Raw genomic sequence first — 22,995 nt, 5'->3', positions numbered from 1 at the left:
CTCAACAGAAGCTGCTTCTGCTGCTGTTTACACTGGGTAGCTCAGTTAAACAGGACTTAGTGTCCTGGGGCAGGAGCTGGGAGGGAGGACATTTCACCATATACCTGGCCAGAAAGGTGAGAGGTGAGGGCTGTGCCACCTGCTAAGGGGAGATAACCCAAATCCAAAATAAGCCATCATCGGGTGGGAGAGAGGGGAGGGTGGGGATCTCTAAGGAAGAAGGAACGCTCCACAGCTTTGAGTCCACCGGTGGAGAGACACCGGGAGGGGCCGTGGTGCACAGGGCAGAGGAGCAGTCCTGGAGGAAAGTGACACTGCACAGAATGAAGGAGTCTTCATAGCATCTGAAACAGCCAGTGCCCCCTTTCATTAACAAGCCCACTCCCCCGGCTCACTCCTGCCCAATGATTGCTTTTATTTATGTATTGACTAGTATTAATAACATGAATAATTAACCCCCTGTGAATAATTTACTTGGACCTAGGGGTGCCTTGGGTGGTGGCAGGAAGAGGACGGTGAACCTTAGTGACTCTCCCCTGAACAGTTCCCTTCTTTTCCAGCTGCCCCTAGCTGGCCCCTTTCCCTTTCCGATGTCCGGGCTTTGCTTTCAGGGGTTGAAGGGCAAGGAGAGAAAACAGACCTCGAGCAGGAATTTACTCTCCTAAACTCCCCTGTGATGGCAGAAAATACAGGCCACTCAGGTGTAGGATCCTGGGCGCCATGCACCAGCACCACAGGATGATGTTGGAGGAGATATCTTGGACAGTTAATAGCCTCTGCTGATGTGTCCTAGGGGACAGGAAGGAGGAGGTCTCAACCTGGTAGGGACACACACACTTATGCAGTGTGGATACACGCAGGGTCCGTGCACAGACCCATGCTGCATCCACACAAGCAGGCACACACGGCCAAACCACATACACACAAACTCTCCAAGTGCTTAGCAGGGACATGGCCCCCTTATGAGGGCACTTCAAAGGCACACCAAATAAACAACCACCACATGGCAGAGGCTCTATATGTGAGTTTCTGTTCGAGTCCATCTACTGGGTCGATTCTTAGACCAGCATATAACACCGGATAACGTTTAAGCCCGGGAAACCAAGTGACAAATTAACTATACTTACACCCGATTCCAGCAAGCAAAGGCAGGAGAAGCTAAAATGAAAGGATGAAGTTCCACAGTTCTAAAAATCATACTTGCTCTTTGGTTTGGCCCCGGGATCCTCAGAGAGAGGTGTCCTGGGCGGACTCGGGGCCTGGGGCTGCGAACCTCGGGCCTCCGGGCCTCCTCCGGCGCTGGAGAGCTCGTATTGTGCTTGTACCAAATGGGGTTGGCCTGAGTTTTCAGGCAGCTGGGGTTTCATTTCTTTAATTAAAATTGCAGACAAATCCTCTAGTAACGTAATGTAATCCGAGGGCAAAAAAAGAGAAACCCCAAAACCCCGAAGTGGCCAGTCGAGGGCCGGCGGGGGTTAGGCCAGCCGCTCCGCCCCGCCGCCCCAGCTCCCAGCCCCGCAGCCCGCGGGGGAGCGGGCGCGTTAATTTGCCAGGCTTCTGAAGCGAAGAGGCTGCCCTGAAAAAGCAAACGTGAGAGAGGACGGGGTGCAGGTAAATATCACTAACGTGAAAATCTGCTACCCCAGCCAAGTTCACCACCAGTATTTACCCCCAGAAGCGGGGCTGCTCGGACCCTGCTCCTGGCTCCGCGCCTGCCACTCCCTCTCCCGCGCAGCCGAGGTGCCAACCCCAGGGGGCCTGGAGGGGAGTCCGGCGGGGTCCGGACAGGGCGGCTGGACCCCCGGTCCCCACGGCAGGAGCGACTCCGCCTTGCTCCTCGGGAGCTGTAGGTGCCTAAAACGAAACCCGCGGGGGCAGCGCACGCCGCGCGAGTCCCGGTGCGGCGGCAACCCAGATAGCGATTCGGGGGCTTTATTCTTTTGATGGTGATTAAAAAATATATATTCTATTTGAGCCCGTAAAGCAGACGAGGGCAAAACAAGCCGTCCCCCGCGCCGGCTCACCGGCCACCGCGCCCAGCGCCTTCCTCCCCCTCCGGCGGGCGAGCGGGCAGGGGAGCCCGACTCCTACCTTCCTCCCGCCAGCCGCAGGCGGACCGGCCGCTCTCTCCGGGACGGGGGAGGCCGCCCGGGACGGGGACCCCCACCTTTCGCCTTCGGAGGCGGGCTGGGGTGGGGGTCGGACCCTGAGTCTCTACTCCCCGTCCCTCGGCCCCCTGGCGCGGCCCGACCGCTCCCAGCCCCATCCTGGCAGGTGGCTCGGGTGGCGGTAGGTGCCGGGCGGGAGGAAGATGTGGGGCTGCTCTGTCAGGTTGGGGGTGCGAGGAGGAAAAAAAACAGAGAAAGAGACACACAGAGAGACAGGGAGAGAGCGCGCGCGAGAGAGCTCTTGTCTATAGATTTATCCACATAATATATATTTATGTAGCTTTTTTTCTCTCGACACTGATGAATGCGCGCTCGGATTCCCGGCCGGACTCCCTCCAAGCCGGCTCGCTTTTCTAGTCAAAATAAATAAATAAATGAAGCCAGATGGAAGAAAAAAAGCGCCCATTCCACCTCCGCCGCCGCCCCGCCCGCCATCCCTGCCTTTGCTTCGCCCGCCTGGCGCCCTAATAGAGCATAGCTTGGTGGATAAAGCCCCCCTACATACCCACAAGAAAATAAAAATCACTGTTTTTTAAATACAAAAAGTTACACCTGCTGCTATTACAAAAAGAACCCCCGAAAGGCAAAGAGAGGAGGCCGGCTGCCCGGCTCCTCACAGACACCCGCTCCCCGCGGCCGCCGGGCCCGGAATCTCAGCGCCTCCCGAAGAGCCATGCGCCTGGCGCTATTTATAGCCGGGGGCCGTCTCGGACTGTACCACCGCCACGGCGCGGGGCCGCCGACGGGGGAGGCGCGGTGGGGCCGGCGCCGCCCCACGCCGCCCTGCCCCCGGCCGCCGCCCGCCGCGGCGCGAGCCCCCACAGCGCGCCCATTCCCGGCCCCCCGCGCCCTCCTCCGCGCGCGCACACTCGCCGCCCCCACCCCTGGTCTGGCTGGGAACTTGAACCGGTCCAGCCTGTTTAAACGGAAAGGACAGAGATCCTGTCTGTTCAATGTAAAAAAAAAAAAAAGAAAAAGAAAAAAAGAAAAAAAAAATCAGATCAGACCTAGAGAGAGAGGAGAGAGAGAGGGAGAGAGAGGGAGAGAGAGAGGAGAGAGAGGGAGGGAGGGAGAGAGAGAGGGGGGAGAGCGGAGAGAGAGCGCGAGCGCGAGCGAGCGAGAGAAGAGGAGAAAGAGAGAGAGCAGAGAGCGAGCGGAGAGCGAGGTGTAGAGAAACCGAGGGGGAGAGAACCCGAGTGTGTGTATGCGTGTGCGTGTGTGAGCGCGAGCGAGCGAGCGAGCGAGAGGAGCGAGAGAGTGCGAGCGAGAAAGAATAAAAGGAAAGAAGATTTTCTCTATGTATATAAAGATGGCCACGTTAGCAAACGGACAGGCTGACAACGCAAGCCTCAGTACCAACGGGCTCGGCAGCAGCCCGGGCAGTGCCGGGCACATGAACGGATTAAGCCACAGCCCGGGGAACCCGTCGACCATTCCCATGAAGGACCACGATGCCATCAAGCTGTTCATTGGGCAGATCCCCCGCAACCTGGATGAGAAGGACCTCAAGCCCCTCTTCGAGGAGTTTGGCAAAATCTACGAGCTTACGGTTCTGAAGGACAGGTTCACAGGCATGCACAAAGGTGAGTGCACCTTTCCCTCCCAACTTTGCCGGGGAGCAGGAGCGGGCGGGCCGGCCGACCGGCCGGCCGGCGACTGACGAGCGGCTGACTGAGCGAGGGGAAGCCTCGGGCGGGCGCCGTGGAGGGAGGCGCTCGGGCAGCGGAGACCAGAGCTGGGGTGCGTGGGGAGCTGCTCGCTGGGGCAAGGCTGGGTTTTGGGCGAGGTGCTGATAGGAACGATGCCATGGAGAGAGCAGCGGGCGCCGATGAAGAGAAAGAGAGAGGGGATCGAGGAGACGGGGCTTGGGTTTTTGGGTACAGCGACTTAAAAGACTGGGATGGGGAAGGCTGCACCGGTCGAGCCCAGGACGCTGAGCGGACGGACTCTCGGGCGCCTGGCCGGCCGGGGACCGAGGGTGCTGTCCATCGCAGTGGTGCTGAAATACTAAAGGAGATGGTCTCCTCATCCTTTGCTCCGGGCCAGAGTAGCAGGAGCGCAGCCGTCTAAAAGGGAGAGAGGTGACAAATTCAAAGAGATATTTTTATTTAAATGTAACAGTAAACTCTCCCTGTCGAGCTGTGTGCCTCAATAATCTGATTGTGGTGTGAATGGTGGTGTGTGTTGGGGGTTGGGGGGGTGGATGTTTGAAGGAACCAGTGATAAAACCTAAGGCAAGAATTAGCAAGGAACCAGCCATCCCCTGGGTGGAGTGGAGGTCTGGCAAGCCTGGATAGTCCTCTTCCCAGGAAAGCGGAGCTTTGGGGGAAAAAAATATGTGTGTGCGAGATTTGCATTTTGAAAGGTGTACCCTAATTTATCCCAAACTCACCATGCAGAGAGCTTTATAGTACATTATTTTTCCCTTGAAGCGATCATTGACAATGAGTGCTTGGGGGAAGGGGAGACAGAATAATCAAAGAATTAAAACCCAGCAACTTTTTAGGAAAGTGGTCATGGGAATTGTCTGCAGCCTGCCGTTTTTTCCTTGTTTTATTATCTTTAAAGCAGAGCCCCAAACGTGTTCAGTTGTAGAATGTGTGTGGGTGGCTGGTGGGTGACGAAATTAGCCCAGTGCTCCGCTTCCTAACAGTAATATATAGGATGTGCAGCGGGGATGAATCGGTGCTGGAGCTATGTGGGCAAGTTAAATGCTTTCTGAGAGAGATTGATCGCCAGGCAGGGAAGGAGCACGGGGCTAAGGAAGTTGTAGGGGATGTGTATGGATGTTCCGTTTTTAATAAACAGTAGTGTGGAGAGCCGCCGAAGATGCTGTTACAGCTGGTGGTTTTAAAGATGAAAACACACACGCACACCCACCCCCACATAGAGAGCAGCCTCATCCTTGGCCACAAATGGGCTATGGACACAGCTGATCCTCCAGCACATTAGGTGCAGAGCGCGGAGCTGTCTGGCTCTCTAAGCAGCAGCGATTTTCACTATCACAACCACCCTCTTTCTTCAGCCCTCCCTTCGTTCGAATACTAAACAGAGCTCCAAACTCTTCATAGTTGGAGTCCCAGAGAGCAGTTTTTATTGGCTTTAGCATCTTCCAGCTTGCCTGCTGAGGAGTAAATCTTAAAGTTAATGGCATGTTGAGTAACACAAAAACACAGCAGAATGGAAATATACTGGGTTTGTTGGGGTGGGGTGAGGGTGGGGGCTGTAATGGAGAGAGAAACCAACCTTTATCCAATATGGAGAAAATGTCTGTCTGTTCAAAAGAGAGATTGGAAAGGTGGAATGAGGAGGCAGTCTTCAAAACAATATTCGAAGAAAAAAAAGAAAACACTTTCTTTTCCCTCCCTCCCGCTCAAGTCAACCATATCTTTGTAGTTTTTTCCCCTTCCAATCAAGCTTCCTGGAAGCTAATCAAGGTTTGTATCAAACCTTTGTTATTCTGAATGTCCTCATTTTAAAAAATAGTAATAACAAAAATTTAGAAAGCATAGGTAGGGAGACCTTTTGCCCATCTTAATGATCAGTTTTTGTGGTGATTTAAGATTTTAAAGTTAAAAATATCAGAACCCACTAGAGGCAAAAGACAGTTGTGAGGAGCTGGGCTTCATATGGCATCTGGATTAAAGCACTTTACTTGCTTCTTCATTTCAAATGAAGATAAACTTTAACAATATTCCTTGGTTTCTTTTCTACAATCCCTGATATCATCACTTCGTTTCTGATGTAATTGGACTGTCTCATGTAATAGCAAAGAAGTAGAATTTTAATCATTTGCATTAGGGAGGTAGAGAAGGTTATCATTATAATATATGTAATACATATATTACATATATTATAGATAGATAGATAGATAGATATCTGGCCAGAATTCCTAGGATGAACAAAACTTCATTTTCTAAATAATTTCTCCCCTAAACTGTCTCAGTCAGTGGCAGGCAGGCCCAGTGGCTCCGGCATACTGGGTTCCTCATTGTCGCAGCTCACCCTTCAGAGCCTGAGCATATAATTTTCCCAGTGAAACTTCCTACTTCTCCATCCTTCTGATTTTTATAATTGAGGTTGGGCCACAATGTCCCTAACAGTGCTTGCAAGCTCTCAGAGAACTGAATAAATGAGACCGTTTCTGAGGTCTGGTTTATTCAGTCCTAGAAGAGTTTAAACTCCTTCTTCATTGATGCAGCCTGATTTATTAGCTAATCCTGATAAAATAAGCCTCCGGCCACCTTAAAAAATTACTCGCTTGCCATTGGTGATTAATTACTGTTAAGTTGAAAAGCATGATGAGGCTTGAGGAAGGAGGGTTGCATTTGGTTTCTAGATTTCCCCATCTCTAAATTGACAACATAAGGTTAGGGATAGAATCATGCCTTTGTTAAGCCTGGTTTCAGGGCATATTTGTGGCTCTTGCGCTCCCCTTCTTTAATTTCTAACTTCTAATGAATCGTATGGGACAAAATTGAGAGACACAGGACACTGGCCTCCAGTTTGGATGTCATGTTTATGTTATTGGCAAAAAAAAGAAAAAGAAAAAGGGAGATACAAGGAAAAGAAAAAGAAGTAAAAACTAAATTAAGCACTTGAGATTTCAGGTGGGTCTCCATTTGTTGGCCACCTGCCATTTCAGATATCTAAAGAAGGAAGGAGTTCTAAGGGTTAATGGAATACCTGCCATGCGTAGAGTGCACCTTAAAAGGCAATTACTCCAGTCAAATTGGGAGTCTGTGGAGGAGGGAGTGGGTGGGTGTTGTGGAGCAAACCCAGCCACATCAGAGAAAGGCTGTTGGGCTGGGGAGGCAGCAAAGAGCAGCTGTGGACTGGGGTGATTACTATAAAGGTAAATTTACCCCCTGGAGGCCAGAAAGCAATTGGAGAGAGGGGTATCTGGGTGCTACGCAGAGAGAGAAAGGAAGAAAAAAGCCCAGAATTAAAATTCAAAAAAACAACACCCAAGGAAGAAAACTGAGTTTAATGCAAACTCTCCGGAACAACTCAGAGTCTTCTTTTCTCCCCGATTAGAGCACTTTGGGAAAGATTGTTTTTCCAGTCTCCAAAGAGAAAGACATTGTACTACTGATTAAAGAGAAAAGAGATGAATTCCTCGGGTAGCAGCAGAAGTGAGCTGAGGGCCAATTTTACCCCTTCTTGTAAAATTTTTCTCCTCTGGAGAAGGGAACAGGTCACCCAGTAGTCCAATTCTTCCTTTCTCTCATTTTTAATTTATTTCTATTTTCTTCTTTTCATTTCCTGTAGAACAAAAAGAGGCAGTGACTGAAGACACATATATGCACACATACCCATACTTGTTAACACTCACTTACACAGTGGATCACACATGGAGAAATCAGAAATCCATTCATAACTTTGGTCCTATCTAGCTGGATAGGAGGCAGCAAAGACTGAGTTACTGGGAGATATAAAGACTAGTGCTCTCTGGATAGCCATATTATAATGCATTATCTTTGAAGTCATTTAAGTCCAATTTAAGTGGTATTTAGTATAATATTTATGAATTAATGTAATCTAAACATAGGACTGTCCCCAAAGGTTTAAACAGCCTTTACTACTGATGTGTGCTTGTTCCCAGAGCCTGCGATGCATTTTAATCTAAACAGCCAAGTCCACATCATAGTCCTTCTTGTTATCCAGTCAGAACAGATCTGTGCCTGGGTAACCACTCTGCTTTGAGATTTTCTCCGTTGCATGGAGGAAAATATACTCTACTGGCAGCCTGGGGGCCTCTCAGCCCAGGAGCCACAACTGCAGGGATTTCAGCCCCTCATACTTCCACACTATATCCAGAAGGAGGGTGGGGACAGAGTAATAGAATCTTCTGTGGATTTAGCTCCAGAGAGTGTATCATTTTAAAATACACTCACCACTACATGCACAATCTTCTATTTCAACTACACCTGAATAGGAAATGCCTAAAGCCCCTTGATTTGGGGTTTAACTGTGAGAAAGAGGAAGGACGGGGGTATGAATATGTTTTGGTGATTTGTGACCATCTTCATAAAGTTATGTCTTGTATTTGTGTTTAAGATATAATAATTCTGAGAACACTGAATTTCCACCGCTTGACTTTACCCAAGATGGCTCGTTGTTCTGTGGGGTTTTGGGGATTTTTTTTTCTGCTGTAGATAGGTGATTTAAAACTGTGAAGCTCTATGTGATTTCCATTTTCAAATGAGTCTAAGAGACAATGCAGCTGAAGTATTAGCATGGGCATGAGCTCAATTAAGATGAACTTCTTAAAAATTACTTTGAAAAATAAAAATTCAGTTCTGTCAGGGGGAAAAGGCTGACAGAATGGCTGGGTACACACCTATAGCTTTTAAAAGAAAGATTTGCCTTGTCAGAGATACGGAAAACTGAATAGCCATAATCAGAAAACAAGAAAAGCATTTTTTAAAAAACAAGTTTCACCAAAGAAAATGATCAATAGCAATCATTACAAACCTAAAGCATATCAAAGCAACAATCACCATTAAAACAAACTCCAAAATCCAGATGTTGGTAAGTGTCCTACTTAAGAGCAAAGAAAAAATATTAGAAAATGATTAGCTTATTTAAGAGACTGATGGTTATTTGCTGCTTATGCATAATTTCATTTGTCTTTTAAACAGACTTCCTTGGAATCAACAAACACAGAGATAAATTAATATGCACATATGCACGTATATGTTTCCATGTGCAAGCATGACTAAGCACATCCCACACATATGGAAACCAGGGCTGGCCTAGATTTCAGTGCAATTCAACAGGGAGATGTTAGCAACCTCCCTCCCATCCCCAAGCACACACAGTTTTAATGGGAATTCTAGATTGGGTTGAAATAAGCCCCTTGGTATACTTTCACTCCCTTCATCACCTGCTCCAATTGGCTTGATGTTTGTGGCCTCTCAAACACAACAAAATAAAATCTTTTATTGAATGAAATCATAGCCATAAAACAACGCAAAGGAAAACAATGACAAAACTGCATGCCATTGCTATGCCCCATACACACTCATGTAGTAAAGTTCTTAGAGTTCTATCAGGGAGCTCATGTCCCAGGGTATTCCCACTGCCCAGTGATCTTGCCACACTCCAGCAACTTGATCATGGCCATTATCATCACTAATATTAGCATCTTCCTCCTCATTATTACAGCATCTATATCAGGAAGGAAGAGGGGCTTCTGAGTGAGGCCTTGGAAGATATCCAAGATACTACCTTTTTGCTTAAGAAAAGAGCTGGTCTAGAGCTGGTCTCAACTTTGCCTCTGTCCAGGGCTCACACCTTCCATGTCATCAGGAGAGGGTCAGTTTCCAAACTGACCCAGGAGGGATCTCACCTAAAGAGAATCTGGGATAAGTAGGCTCTAGAGGACAGAAGTGCAACAGAGAATAAGGCCCAAGGTTGCAGGTAGAGAAAAAAAAGTGAAAGTTGTAGGGTCAAAATGCCAGCTAGAAGCTGGGAGTGCCCGTTTACAGTGGCTGAAACTGCAGCAGCTCTTGAACTTGGAAGGGAAATCCCATGTGACATGCAGAGAGAAGAGCTAAAGGGTGTAAAAACCTATGTGTCTGTGGGTAGGAGGGAAGATGCTGCAGCCTGTGTGGGTGTTGGAGTGAGCATGTGTGTGTGGATACACACACACAGAGAAGAGATGACAGATGCAAGTGGCGTGGAGATGATGTTAGGGACAGTTTAATCTTGCAAAGCTATATGCAGGATCAGGGAGAAGGGTGATGGAGAAAAGGGGAAAATCTGGAAAGAATGACGCTGTCCTCATCATTACATACATGATCCACCTCAGAACTCCTGGCTTGGATTTGTCAATGATCCAAGTCCCAGTGTGAAGGTGTATTTTTTGTTTTATCTGTCTGATATTCCCATCCAGAAGTCCTGGTTTGGAGGAGGGTTCCATCCTCATTCCCCACCCATCACCCTTTCAAGGCTAGCCTGCTTCTGCTCACCCACTGACTCATTTTAGCAATGACCTTCCATCTGGAATCTGAGTGGCCAGCCGCAGCTAATTCCCTTCACCCACTGCATTTCCCACCTTATTCACTGCCCCTTGGTATTCCAGGCTACTTTCCTTTTATAGTGTACACACACACACACACACACACACAACCTGACCAGCTCAGTCAAGTCAGGCCCTCCAAGCAGAATACTGCATTTTACCTAAATCCAAGCAGGGCGTGGCAGGGAGCCGGTTGCCCTCCTTTTGGGCTCTCTATAACAAGAGCAGAAAATCTGCTCCTTTTACCTCTTCCTTTCCTGCAGGCCTGTAGATACATAGCCTCTCCAAGAATTGCAGAAGGCATCCAGTCCTACCCAAACAGCCTAGGGGAGTAGAACAGATCACCGCCCCCCCCACCCCGCACAATTTCACTGAAGCCCTTTCATCATCTTTCCTCTCCTTTTCTGTCTTCTCTGCCATTTAAGATATCCACCCAAACTCCAAAGTAGGGCCTGAAGGAGATAAGTGTTCCATTTGGCACCATAAGAGAAGTTAAAGGTACCAGAACAGACACACACACACACACACACACAAAACAGTTACACGGGTAGAAAAAGCAGCAGAGGAATTTCCAGTGTTGATGTACTTGCCCTAAGAGCTTCCTCCATCTCCACCCATCAAGTTCCCCACAGCCCTAGGTGGGTATAAAGCCCAAGCCACAGCCCTACCCACAGGAACAAAGAAGGAAGTCAGGTAGGAAGCCCAAGGTGATTGCCTTGATTTTCAAGTCCTCAAAAGTAGAAGGGGAATTAGTGGGGCATGGTGGCGCAAGTCTGTAGTCCCAGCTACTCAGGAGGCTGAGATGGGAGGATTGCTTGAGACTGGGTGGAGGCTGCAGTGAGTGGAGATCGCACCACTGCACTCCAGCCTGAGCAACAGAGTGAGACCCGGTCTCAAAGAAAAAAAAAAAGTAAAAGGGGATGTTTTCAGGACCATCCATTTGTAGGGTTTCTCCCCTTCTACTTGTCCACATTTGGTTTCTCTTATCCTTCCTTGTATCTCTCCTCTAGCATGAGCTGACTGAGAATTTCAAACAGAGTGATTCCCCGCAGCTCAGCTCAGGAACAAATCCTATGTGGCCATCTGCAAGATGGAAATAAATGGGTGCCCTCATGGAGACAGACATAGTCCTGCTTCTGTGGGGACAGAACAGCCAAAAATATTGATCAAACTCAGGAAAAAAAATTGATAATGAACTGGCCTCCAACAAGAGCTTAATTGACAGAGACTTCCGAAGGCCAGCTCTGGACAACGCATAAACTGACCGCAATGTTACTTTATTGCAATACACTCTGTTTCAATTAATTATCACCTTTGTTAAGAGTGGCTACAGATCAAAGGTTTCTAGATACTTAACACATCTTTCGAACAAAGCCCCGATGTATTAGGCTATTCCACAGCTGGCCAGCAACTCAAGCTAGTTTCCCATTTTCTTCCCTGTTAGCTGTAGGCTTCCTCCTCTTTGTTAAAGACAAACAATCCTTTCTGCACAGCCACTGTGTCCAAGGACCAGGAGTGTGAGAACTGTTGTCCTCCGAGGGCAGGGTGCTGCAGTTCAGCAGCTGTTCCTAAAATTACACAACTTGGTTCACCCTTGAATCGATCTGACTGAAATGGGGAGTATCAGCAGAAGAAAAAGGAGTTTCTAGAAACACAAAAGGGGTGTGTGTGTGCATGCGCATATGCACGTGCACAAGCGACTATGTGCACATCCACATAAATATTATGGGATCAATACATTTCACATCCGCTGCCCACACCTCTTAACTCCTCCCTCCCATCTCTTGAGCACCTGTGCTACTGTCATATTTCACACTGAGAAATGCTCGCAGCTGAAGCGGGCCTAGATGATGCTGTATTGAACCAAGTCATTGTTTGGATTCAGTTGTGAAGCCTTGGTGCCCACTGAAGGATGGTCCTTGCCCGGAGTAGTCAGTGCCTAAAGAAGCCACTTCTTAAGATGTGACAGGAACCTCATTCTCTAGAGTCCCCAAGACCTACAAACTGACAGGTGACTTACTTGAAAGCAACCCTTGGAGTCGTTCTAGGCAGATTTGAATGCCATACGTGGTTGTTTGTTCATTATTCTAATTTAATGATGCAGTCACACCTAATTAATCCATGTCTGGTTTATTCATACATTATGTCTGAGGATCCAAAAGATCTCTCCAGCTAGCCAGTTTCCCTTTACAGGGACAAGCAAGGGGGCATCCCTGACAAGTGAGGCTGTCTGAGTTCAAACAGGATGGGATCACTGTAGACCAAACTGATAGAGGCACTGACCCTGACACCACCTTCCATGCAGGTAGGCATGACAGCAGTCATAGAGATGCACAGCAATGAGGTCTGTGTGACCATGCACAAATACACACGAGCACAAAAAGCATGCCTTCTACTATAAACCTACACAAACCCATTCCCCTCTAAAAGTTAAAAGGCCACATCTCGCCATGTAATCAATCAGGCCTGCTGGCATGCCAGGCTTTCATATGATTGGAAGTTTTGGTGCAGAAGGTTGAGAGCCTGAGGTCAGTAAACTTCCCCTCTCTGGTCTTTAGAAAGTAGAGCTGAGTTAACTGTTGCCACTGTACAGATAGAGACTGAGGCTGAGAGTAGCGTATGCCCAAAGTCAAGCCTGCGGCATGGTCTTCAGCGCACCTCCCAGTGGCTGGTTCTGGCCAGACTGCTCCCAGTGAGTGCTGTCTCTTGCCTGGCAGGTAAATTGAGAGAATGAGGCATCAACCTAATAATATCCTTATAAAGCCAAGCCTCCTTGCGCAAGTCCTCGGAGACAAGAGGCATCTAAAGATCAAACGCTACATCACAGTGTATTTGTAGGAACTCTCTGATTCTGCTACCTCCCTATAATGCTGTAATTGACTATTTGATCAGCTCTAAAAGGGATGGTGTTCAAAACAGACTCTCACACACACACTCATACACATACTTACACACACACATACACGTGAACACTCTCGCATACACACACATATACATTCACCACACAAGCATATGCATACACTTTCTTTTGCATACCACATGCCACAGTACCCACACCAGTTCATGCAACAAAGGTCAATTTTCACAGGAGATGCTTGAAGGTGAGTGAAAAGCATACACCTAAGATTGTATGTGCCCTTCCGGTAATGGGCTTATCAATACCTCTTAAAGCAATGTGACAGCCAGCCCAGAGTGATTCAGTTGTGTGGACAAAGGTCAGAATATAGATATCCATTATTAATAATATCAATATCTTGATTGACCAATATAACCAGAAACTGTATCATGTCGCCATTGATGGGTGAGGCTGGGAGGACTCCACAACAATAGCCGGAAATTATGCCCATGTAAAATTAATCATATTGACTGGTTCTAAGAATATATAGCGAGGCGAAGATCTTGGGAGAGGTTGTCATGGTGGGAGAGGGGGTCCTTTTTCCCAGAGGCTTTATGGTTTTGAACTCCTGCAAGGAGACCGGGAAACAGAGGCGTCCCTGAGTGACCGATGAGAACACTCTCCCTCATCCAGCCTTTGCTTTTCAAGAGGGTGGGGTGGAGGAGAGGTGTACTCTGAACAGGAAAAGAAGGAAATAGGATCCCTTAACCATTATGCGTCCAGCATATCCATATCTTTCTGTCAAATCAATACTTGGCTTGGCTTGGTCTCACCGGATGAGGCACGGAAAGCATACTTGCCCCACCGTGTAAAGAGGTCTCTCTCCAAAGGGGTGGCATAAGCCTGAAGCCGTGTCCCTTTACCAGGGTGGGATATACTGGCTCCAGGAGATGCCAGTGTACACTCTGCAGCCTGGGTATCCCGGGAGGAAAAGAAAGGCCTCCAATCAGATCAATCACTGTGATTAAATTCTTGGGATCAGCAGAGCCAGGGACTCAGGGTGCTGCCCTGTCAGCATTGCTGGTAGGGTGGGAATATCTTGGACTTCAGAAAGCCATTTCTCACTGAGGCTTACTTTCAGCCCCAGTGAGTGAGAAGGAAAGCCTTTACGTCCTTCCAAGGGAAGGCTTGAAATTCTCTTGGGGCAGTCCTGGACCCCTCACTCTCTTGCTTAGAAGAGCCCTGTCTCAGGACATCCCTGGCCCTTCTTGGCAGCCATAGATAAGACCTGGAAGGGTGTCCTGGGGAAGAAGTGAAAAGGAGCAAACCCGCGTGTCTGGGCACTCCTCAGAATAGAAAGAGGGCAGTCAGGAAGTGTCTCTGGTGACAGCCAAAGGCCCAACAGGCTTTCTGTTCATTCCGTTTCTCTGTTTTCAGAGTTGTCAAGGCAACGGAAAGGGAGCCTGCCTTAGAGTCCAGGCCCCATGGTGGGCGTGATGATGAATAAGAAAGGGGCTGCTAAGATGGGTGGTGGGGGATGCCTTTGATCCTAAAGGAGGGCAAGCAAATGGGGCCTGTCGCTGGATGGGAGATGGGGCTGCTTGAGGTAGGGTGCTCCCCTTCTCATAAGAAACAGCTCAGGCCCTAGTTAATCGGCTACATCCCACCCTCTTTGATTTGCTCTCCCACTCACCCAGGGTCACCAAGAGGCAAGAAGGTCCCCTGGCCTCTGTGCAGTCAGGGTCCCACCCAGGTGCTCCCAGCCCACGGGACCAAGAGCCCTGCGGGTCACTGCCGCTCCCTCCCCAGTACACACAACCCAGCCTTCCTTGCAGAGCCCAGCCCCCAAGGCTGCCCCAGACAGTTCCCAGGCCCCCAAACTGGCTCCCATCCCTGCCCAGGCTGGGCACAGCCTCAGAGGGTATACGGGGAGTGTAGGTTCTGGCACCAGCATTCAGTCCTCCGCCCAAAGTGTCCTCTCCCCTCCTCGGCCACAAAGCCTGGCTCTAGGTAGCTCTAGGGAGAACAGCAGAGAGCCCAGAAGCTAGACCACCTCTTTACACCTTTTTCATACCTGGGGAGGAAGCCCCTAAATTGTGTGTTGGGGGAGGGTTCCTCTTTCCTCCAGCTGTCACCTGCCCTCTGACGGTGAGACGAAGAACTTCTTCCACATACACTGCGGGCCCCAGTCTGAATTGCCCAGCTCCCGCAGCAGCCCAGGCCCTGCCTCACCCCAGGAGCTCCAACCCAAACCTCTCCCACACCCTACCCCTAACGCCGGCCAGTGTTGGCTGCTCCTTCTGCACAGCAGCTCCCTGCACGGGTTGGGGACTCTCCAGGTCATTTCCCTCACTTGACAAGCCAGGCCTGAGCCTGGGACACCAGCAAAACAGGGAAAACAGGGAACACCAGCAAAACAGGGAACAGCCAGAGAGGAAGATCAGAAAACCCAAAAAATATTGTCATTTCTGTATCCATGTGAGTTTCGTTTCATTTCAAAATTAATAATTACAGTATATGATTTAGTATGATTTTTATTCTTAATTCCATATGTTGGGGGCTTGTTAGCAAAGCACCAGAATCTTTTGCATACTTGGGGTCTGACATGGGTCCAGGTCCAAACTGCTGTGTCCCTGAACTTCTGCAAAGGAATCTCCAAATGCCCTCCACAAGCATGTGGCACACTCACATGCTAGGTGTGATGAAATGAATGAGCCCGGGTGGAGAACCCACAGATTAGTGATCAATTGGTGCACTCACCACCCAGGTCCAGTGGAGGCCCCAGTAGAGCAACTTAAGCCTAGTTTATCATCAGAGTGACAAAGACACAGAGTAAGACTGGCTTATTTTCAGGTTCATTTTCTTATCCAATTAAAAAAAAAGTCTTTTTGTTGAAAAATAAGACCTTCATCTGTACTGTCATCTTGACTATTTCAATAAGCAAATGATTAGATTTATTTTAGAGTAAATTCTGTTGCCATTCTGTTGGGCAAATTTGGAAATCCCCCGGAACGAAGAACAAATGGCGAAGCCTGGGACGTGGCAGCTGAGTTGGGTCCCCAGGGGAAAGAGAGGAACAGCAAGTTAAAGGGTGATGTCTCGGTGCAGGAAAAGCACGTTGTTGAGCTGTGGTGAATGACTACTGGGTAGATCAGATCACAACAGCAGCTTAGGCCTTAGAGCAAGAGATCACACTCCTAAAGGGCTGACCAGCCACACACCAGCTGCAGAGGACACCCTTCCTCGAGGAGACCCCAGCTGAGATGGGTGGGAAGCCAGGCAGGAAGGGCCATACATGCAGGCTGAACCACCCCACTGGAGCCAGCAAAAGCCAGGCTCTTGTACCCTTTGGGTTCGAGTTCAAGACCCCCATCTGCCCCTTATGCCATCACCAGGGCTTTGGTTTGTTTCTCCCTTAGTCTCTCAAGTTTCTCAGCAAAACATTAACTTGGAATGTTCTGACCTTGTCTTGGCTGAGCCAGTGATTAAGAGGGCTAGTCCGCAGCAGAGGCCACACAGCCAGGAGGAGAGCATTCCTGCAGACCAGCCAAGGCTGGAGGAGGGGCCTGCTGGGGTGAGAGTTGGGGAGTCACTGAACCAACTGCCATTGACTTCTGGGATGCCCCCATGCCTCTCCACACTCACCCTCATCATGCAGAGGCAGATTTCTGCAGAGCAGGGAGCGGGTAGGAAATTGTAGGCTGTGGGGGAGACATACCATGGCCCTCTGCAGGAACGCCCCTGGGTCTGACAGGGGAGACAAAGGCCTCCCTCATGGAGGTGCAGATTTATGTCTAATTCAGGTGCCCTGAGTGTCAGGCTCTGTTCCGACAAGGTGGGGGACCCGCTTTCACTGCCACAAAATAACTTGAGATGTGATAGAAGACAGCAACCCCGCAAACATAAAACTGTCCCATGTAAATGCCCTGTTGAGGGAATGTGGGAACCCCCGAAAGATGAGTAATCAGGTAGGGGCACTGGCTCTGAGCCAGATTCCCACATAGAGAAGGACGGCATAAGCCCAGCCTGGCAGATGGGAACGGGACAGAGCAGGAGGGCTGGAGAGCTGACAAGTCGGGGAGTTGTGTTTTGTTTCTTTCCATTGTGTTTGGTTTTTGTCCCTCTGCAATGAAATCTCATTCTCAGAATGGTGGACAAAGGAATTTCTCATTTTGAATAAATCTGGACCTGCCGCCAGCCTGGCTGAGGGAGAATCAGTCAGGGGTGGGTGGGTGTGTTGCTGTTACTCCGAAGAAGTCAGTGACACATGCCGAACCTGCCAGGGCTGTCCTCACCTGCTTTGGGGCTGCAGTGTCCTTCAGCTGTCCCAGTTGCAGCCCACTTGGGCTGAGAAATTACTCATGGAATATTTAAACCCGTGGTCATGTTTGCTGTCACCAAGGCAGGCATCCAGATTGTCCCCACTCACTCAGCTGAACGTCCCGAACAATAAACTATAGGGTTCCAGGGGCTGGAATCTTCCCGTACCCTCACCCTTCCTCTGCTCCTGCCCCAGCACAGGAGTGGCTGGATGGCAGCCAGGCAATGGGGATGAAGCTGGGGACAGAGTTTCCTGGGGTGATGCTGGTCTTGCAGCTGGAAAAATATTGGCAGGTCCCAGGAAGAACTGCCCCCATTGTGGACAGCACACCAGGGCAACGTCCTGAGCAGACGTTTTCTACTGCAGCAGAACAGTGGAATGGGCATATTTCTCCCATTTCTGGAAGAGAAACTCAGCCCAGGAGGTCAGTCATGGATGAGGTGGACTTTGGGGCTGGCTCTTTAGGGGAGGGAGAGTCCCCTCTTGTAGGCCTTCCACAGACCACAATCCCTGGCATCTTCCTGACCCCAGGGATTCCTCAGGGGAGAACAGAACTGGGCTCAGTCATAGAGCTGGAGTGACTGAAAAACTCAGTTCCCTGTGGGGATATGGATGTCACTAGTGTTGGTCTTCCAGTACCCTCCTAGTTCCCAGTCATCCAGTCTCTACACTCCCCACCCCAAACCCCAAACCCCAACCCCAACCCCCAGGCCACCAAACCATGACTGAGGACTCTCAAGCAATGGTACCCAACCAAAAGTGACCTCCTTTTCCTAACATTTCAATGTCTTGCCCCTTGCTGGTCTGACAAATCAAACTGGGCAGATGTGTCCCTGGCAGCTAATGGACATTAATGTGTTACCATCTCTGTTGCCACGTGCCTTTTAACAGGGACCTTTTAGAGCCCAGTCCTTAACCCAAAGAAACATCTCTAATCAGGGGGAATGTTCTGGCACAGGCCAGGCCAGAGAGAGCCAGCGTGAGGCAGGGACGTCTCTGTCTACTGGGAGGCAGCAGAGGTCTGCCTGGCCTCGAGTTCCGTTGCCCAAGCAGAACTCCACCTCCCCTGCTGCAGCAGAGAGGGACCCAGGCAGTCAGCGGACGGGCTGATCTCTTTGCTGGCCTCCCAGTGGGGCCTGTGGATCACAGAGGCTGCCATGCCAAAGGTTTAATCAAATATTAAACATGGTCCGTAAACTTAAACCAACGTCATATCTGGAACACCACGTCCCTCCTTAAGAGTGCCTAGCTCTGGGGAAATTTCAGCTTAGCTTGGCCTGGGTGCGGGGCAGGGGCTTCTTGGTTCATGCTCCCTTGGGGGCAGGAAAAAGAGGAGGCAGGCAGGGACCATGGCAGGGGTGAGACGTGTGGCTTTCCTCCTCCATTCCATTATTCATTTCCCCTGATTTTTATCTAATCTCTCCCTGATTGTCCTGGTGAAACTTAATAGACAAAGTGAATTTTTATTACATCATCAATATAATCTCCAGCTAATCAGCAGACACAGGGGCCACTGCAAGCCCTATAGCTCCTCATCTGGCTTCATAAATAGTAGGAACAATCACTGCCAAGCCCAACTCTTCCAGCTCCTCCCGAGAGGCCCCTCTCCCTGCTGAGCCCCCTCCCCAGACCTATTCTTGGGGTTTCTTTCTTCCCACGGATCCCCCCCACCCATTGGGCCACATTGCCAGTTGATGGAGACATCTTCCCCATTAGTATTTTTAGTTTTCTTCCTCCCAGCTTCAGCTGTTAAAATCACAAATCTGGGGCTTGTGTTTCGAATGCCAAAATAGCCTAATGTCGACTGATTTTGATTCTACTTTTCTCTGAGCTGGGACTATGATATGTCATAAGATATTATGTAATTGTGTGGATCACAGGACATACTATCAACCACGTTATATACCAGATTAAGTGATATGTTATACTGCACATATGTAACCCATATATAAGAGTGTTTTGGTCATTTAAAGTTGGACCATGCATCTTGTGCACTGTATCATAGATGTTAAATTATGTATTTTATTTATATTATAGTATGCCTTCTATTTATATAGCATTTTAATCTGAAAAATACTTTCTTATATAGTACCTCTTTTTATCCCTATTGCAACCAGGTACAATTGATACCTTTTTTATAAAGAAAAATGAAAAAGGGATCATGAAGGAAAATTACAACCTGGTCAGATCTTGCCAGGATACAGCAGAGTGGCTCGGCTCAGGATGGGTGCCAGCAAGGCAGGGAAGGGGTCACCGGTGAATCAGGGATCGGGGCAAATGTGTACCTACTGACCAGGCAGGCAGATTCGTGAGGCCTGGCCTGCAGGGCAGCCCCTGGCCAAAGGGCGACCTTCATTCAAGGAGTAGTTTTTTCCCTGTCTTAAACCTGCCCAAAGTTAAATGTGCAAATGAGTGAGACTAGGCCCATGCAGTAACAGGAAGCTGCCTTCTCCTCTGCTCTCCAGGGTCCTGGTCATACTGTTCTAGGATGGTTTAGATTTCAGAAAACCAGCAAATGCCACTTACAGTCAAATCCTTTATATAAAGTGAGTGATGAGGCTAATAAATCTGGCTTTGGGCACCCACAACAGCATAGACTGTTTGAGAGAAGGGTACTCTGCTTCCTTCAGACAATCAGGACCAGCTCTTGCAGTGACTGGCCCCGCTTCACCAGTCACCCCTTGATTCCTGAGGGGAGGGCTGTTTCCACACATCTGTTCAGCAGGTGGTCCGCATGTGTCTGGGGCTCATGCACAGGCCCCTCCAGCTTGGCCTTGATCATTGAGGCCTGGATGTTGCACGGCTTCTGGGGGTGGGCAGTGTTTAGTGCCTTGGACACTGCCTGCTGCAGAGGTAGCTGGCACACCAAGGATGTACTCCACATAGGAGCCACATGCCTGGGCCCTTGCCCCACCCTGGCTCTGGCTCTCCCATGGACCAGTGTCCTCACCTCCTTGCTCAGAGCCTGGGCCTTCTGCTCTCACATCACTGCAGCAACACCTACTCAACCCATTGCTTAGGGTCATTGTGAGGATCATATGAGAAGGGAAAACACGGTATAAAAGTTAAAATGTCCAGGGTCACTGTCATGCATCAAGGGTCAGCACCCCTATCAGCACCCCCATCAGCTCTGAGGGTCTGGCTCACTCTCAGAAACAGCACATAAGGGGTGGCACAAAGGCCAGAGGATGGGTGGGAAGGGATATTGGCAGTGCACCTACTACAGGACAGTGACACATACACGGACTCTCATTTGTTTTATCTCATCACATCCTCGTGACAAAGCTTCGACAGAGATGTCACTGTGCCCCTTTGGATGCCAAGAAAATGGAAACTCGGAGAGCAGTAACTTGACCGAGGTTAGATACTCCCAGATTGGTCATATGCTCAAGCCGGCCACACTTCCTTGACTGCACACTCCCTTTATGGAAGTAAATAAAAAGATCATCTCTTACATCTCCCTCATTTTGCAGATGGGAAAACTGAAGCCCTGGGACATTACTGGCTAATGTTTTCTTAAATTATCACACATTGTCTTGTATGGAGGATCTGAAAACATACAGAGAGAGAGAGAGATGTGTACACATTTATGGAAACACAGAGATAACTCACACAGACACACCCTCATACAGATACACACATACACAGATATTCAAAAATCAGTACACACAGATACACATAGGAACACGCTCAGAAATAGGCATTCATACAGATACTCATATCTGCAAGCACACACACACACTCAAAAATGCAGATACATTCACAAGCACATTCATAGACACACACATATAGAAACATTCTGGCACCCATGAAGAAGTACACATAGAGATACACACAAGGACCCAGATACATACCCTCACACAGACATACACACTCACATGCCACTCCTTAAAGACAAGGCTTAATTAACCACAAGACCAGAGACACAATTTATCCACCTAACTTGTTAACAAGAAGTAAAAGCAGCTGTTTTGGAGAGTGAGATGACAGAGGCCCAGCTTAGAAGGGAGGTGGGAACACAGGGGCCCCATAAAGGCTGTGGCCAAATCCTCATTAGAAGTCAACAAATAAACAGAAGGCATTTGCTGAGAGCACTCCCCCTGCAATCTCCCTTCTGCGTCAACCCACAGGATCTTGGCCAAATTTCTGTTCATCTAACCAAGACCAAAGGCAGGACCTGGAGAAATTTTGAGCAGGCTTTCCAAGAGCCACCCAGCCCCAGGCACTGGCTATAGATAGCTCTCATGTAGGTAAGGGGAGGCCTGTGAGCAGAAGAGGCAACCTCCAGCAGGTGGCAACTGGGAAGGAAGGAGAGGAGCAGGGTAGATCTACAGCCGCAGCCTCTCCTGGAGACCAGCATTCAGGCTACCTTCGGCTGTGGCTGAGTGAGAAAGGTTTTTGTACACCCAGCCCTCAGCCATTCACCCAAACCTGCTCCAGCCTGGGAGGCTCCTGTTGGCTTATGTGAACACATTTGAAAGAGAAGGTGGCCCTGCTCAGCTGTATTAAGAGAATACACACACACATACTCCACACACATACTCTGTCTCACACACAGACACACACACACACTGAGCAAAGGGTTAATGGTGGTAAGGAGTTCGCCAGGGAACAGGAAACCTATGGTTTTCTTTTCTTTAAAATAAAATCCTGAGGATCCAGGAATGAGTTCTCTGTTTCCTCCATCTGCTGGATAAGCTGACCATTTGGAAGTTGAGTCTGTCCCGGGACGATGGGATAGCCTGCTTTCGCAGTACTGACTTGAGCTACATGTGCTGGACAGGAGACATGAGGGGTTGTCACTGGAGGTACTGCATGTTTTGCCCCGTCCTGCATAGACAAACTGTGCCAGCCAGCTGCAAGGGGTGAGGCTTGGTGGACACCTCTGGGGACTATGACACAGTGCAGGCTGTGGTGTGTCTGCTAGAGGTGTGCCATGTAGATTCATGTTGTAGCCATGGGTTTTGCATTACACTGCATCCTGTGGTTCTGCTGGAGCGTGCACGTGTGTGTTAGTGCTGTGTGGGTCAGTGTGTGTCACGTGTGGGAGAGCTGTTTTCTACACTGGTCTGGAAAGAGAGGGGAGGATGCCCAGAGGGTTGTCTTCATTCCTCCAAGGCTGCAAAGCTCCCTCATCCTGGGACTTGCTATCTGGCAGAGCCCCACCCTTTCCCTCCCAGCTCAGGGTCCAGGGGTATCTCACACCTGGACCACGTCTGTCCACAGCCTGAATGAAGTGCTCTGAGTCTGACCAGGATCCTGGAATCGGGAGCCTCTTACTGCAGCTGCAGTGAGAACTGTATGTGTATGTGTGTGCATACATGTGCATGGGTGCGAGTATGTAGTGTGCACCTGCCCACACACCACTTCCAAGTGAGTACACTCCAATCCCGGCCTGTGAGACCTGGGTGAGGAGATGAGGAGATGTGCGGACGTGTATGCTCATACGTGCTGAGTGTATGCAAGTGTGTGTGGGCTGTGACGGGCTCGGGTGGGCCAATTTTTAGTGACAGATTGTGTGTACGTCTATGACTACAGTTTCTACCAAGTGCATGTAAAAAACAGAAGAGATGAGTCCAACTCCCTGGGTGGGCATGCCTGCAGTTCTCTGCAAATGTGTGTGAGCGTGGGTGTCTTTTTGAGG

The 22,995-nt window shown here is 49.3% G+C and overlaps 1 protein-coding gene across 14 annotated transcripts in view; it reads left to right on the top strand.

The window, feature by feature from the left end:
* The first annotated feature begins 3,198 nt into the window (after positions 1 to 3,198).
* Positions 3,199 to 22,995, top strand: part of CELF4 (CUGBP Elav-like family member 4) — a 321,108-nt gene continuing 301,311 nt past the window's right edge. For all 14 annotated transcript variants that reach the window (XM_030925963.1, XM_030925961.1, XM_030925960.1 and 11 more), the window contains exon 1: positions 3,199 to 3,751. In XM_030925963.1, coding sequence (XP_030781823.1) covers positions 3,466 to 3,751 — 286 coding nt within the window. In that variant the 5' untranslated portion in view covers positions 3,199 to 3,465. The remainder of the gene's footprint in view (positions 3,752 to 22,995) is intronic.

Source organism: Rhinopithecus roxellana, chromosome 21 (assembly GCF_007565055.1).
Source record: "Rhinopithecus roxellana isolate Shanxi Qingling chromosome 21, ASM756505v1, whole genome shotgun sequence".
NCBI lineage: Eukaryota > Metazoa > Chordata > Mammalia > Primates > Cercopithecidae > Rhinopithecus > Rhinopithecus roxellana.
Note: the sequence above shows the minus strand (reverse complement) of the source record. Positions and strands in the feature narration are given on the sequence as shown.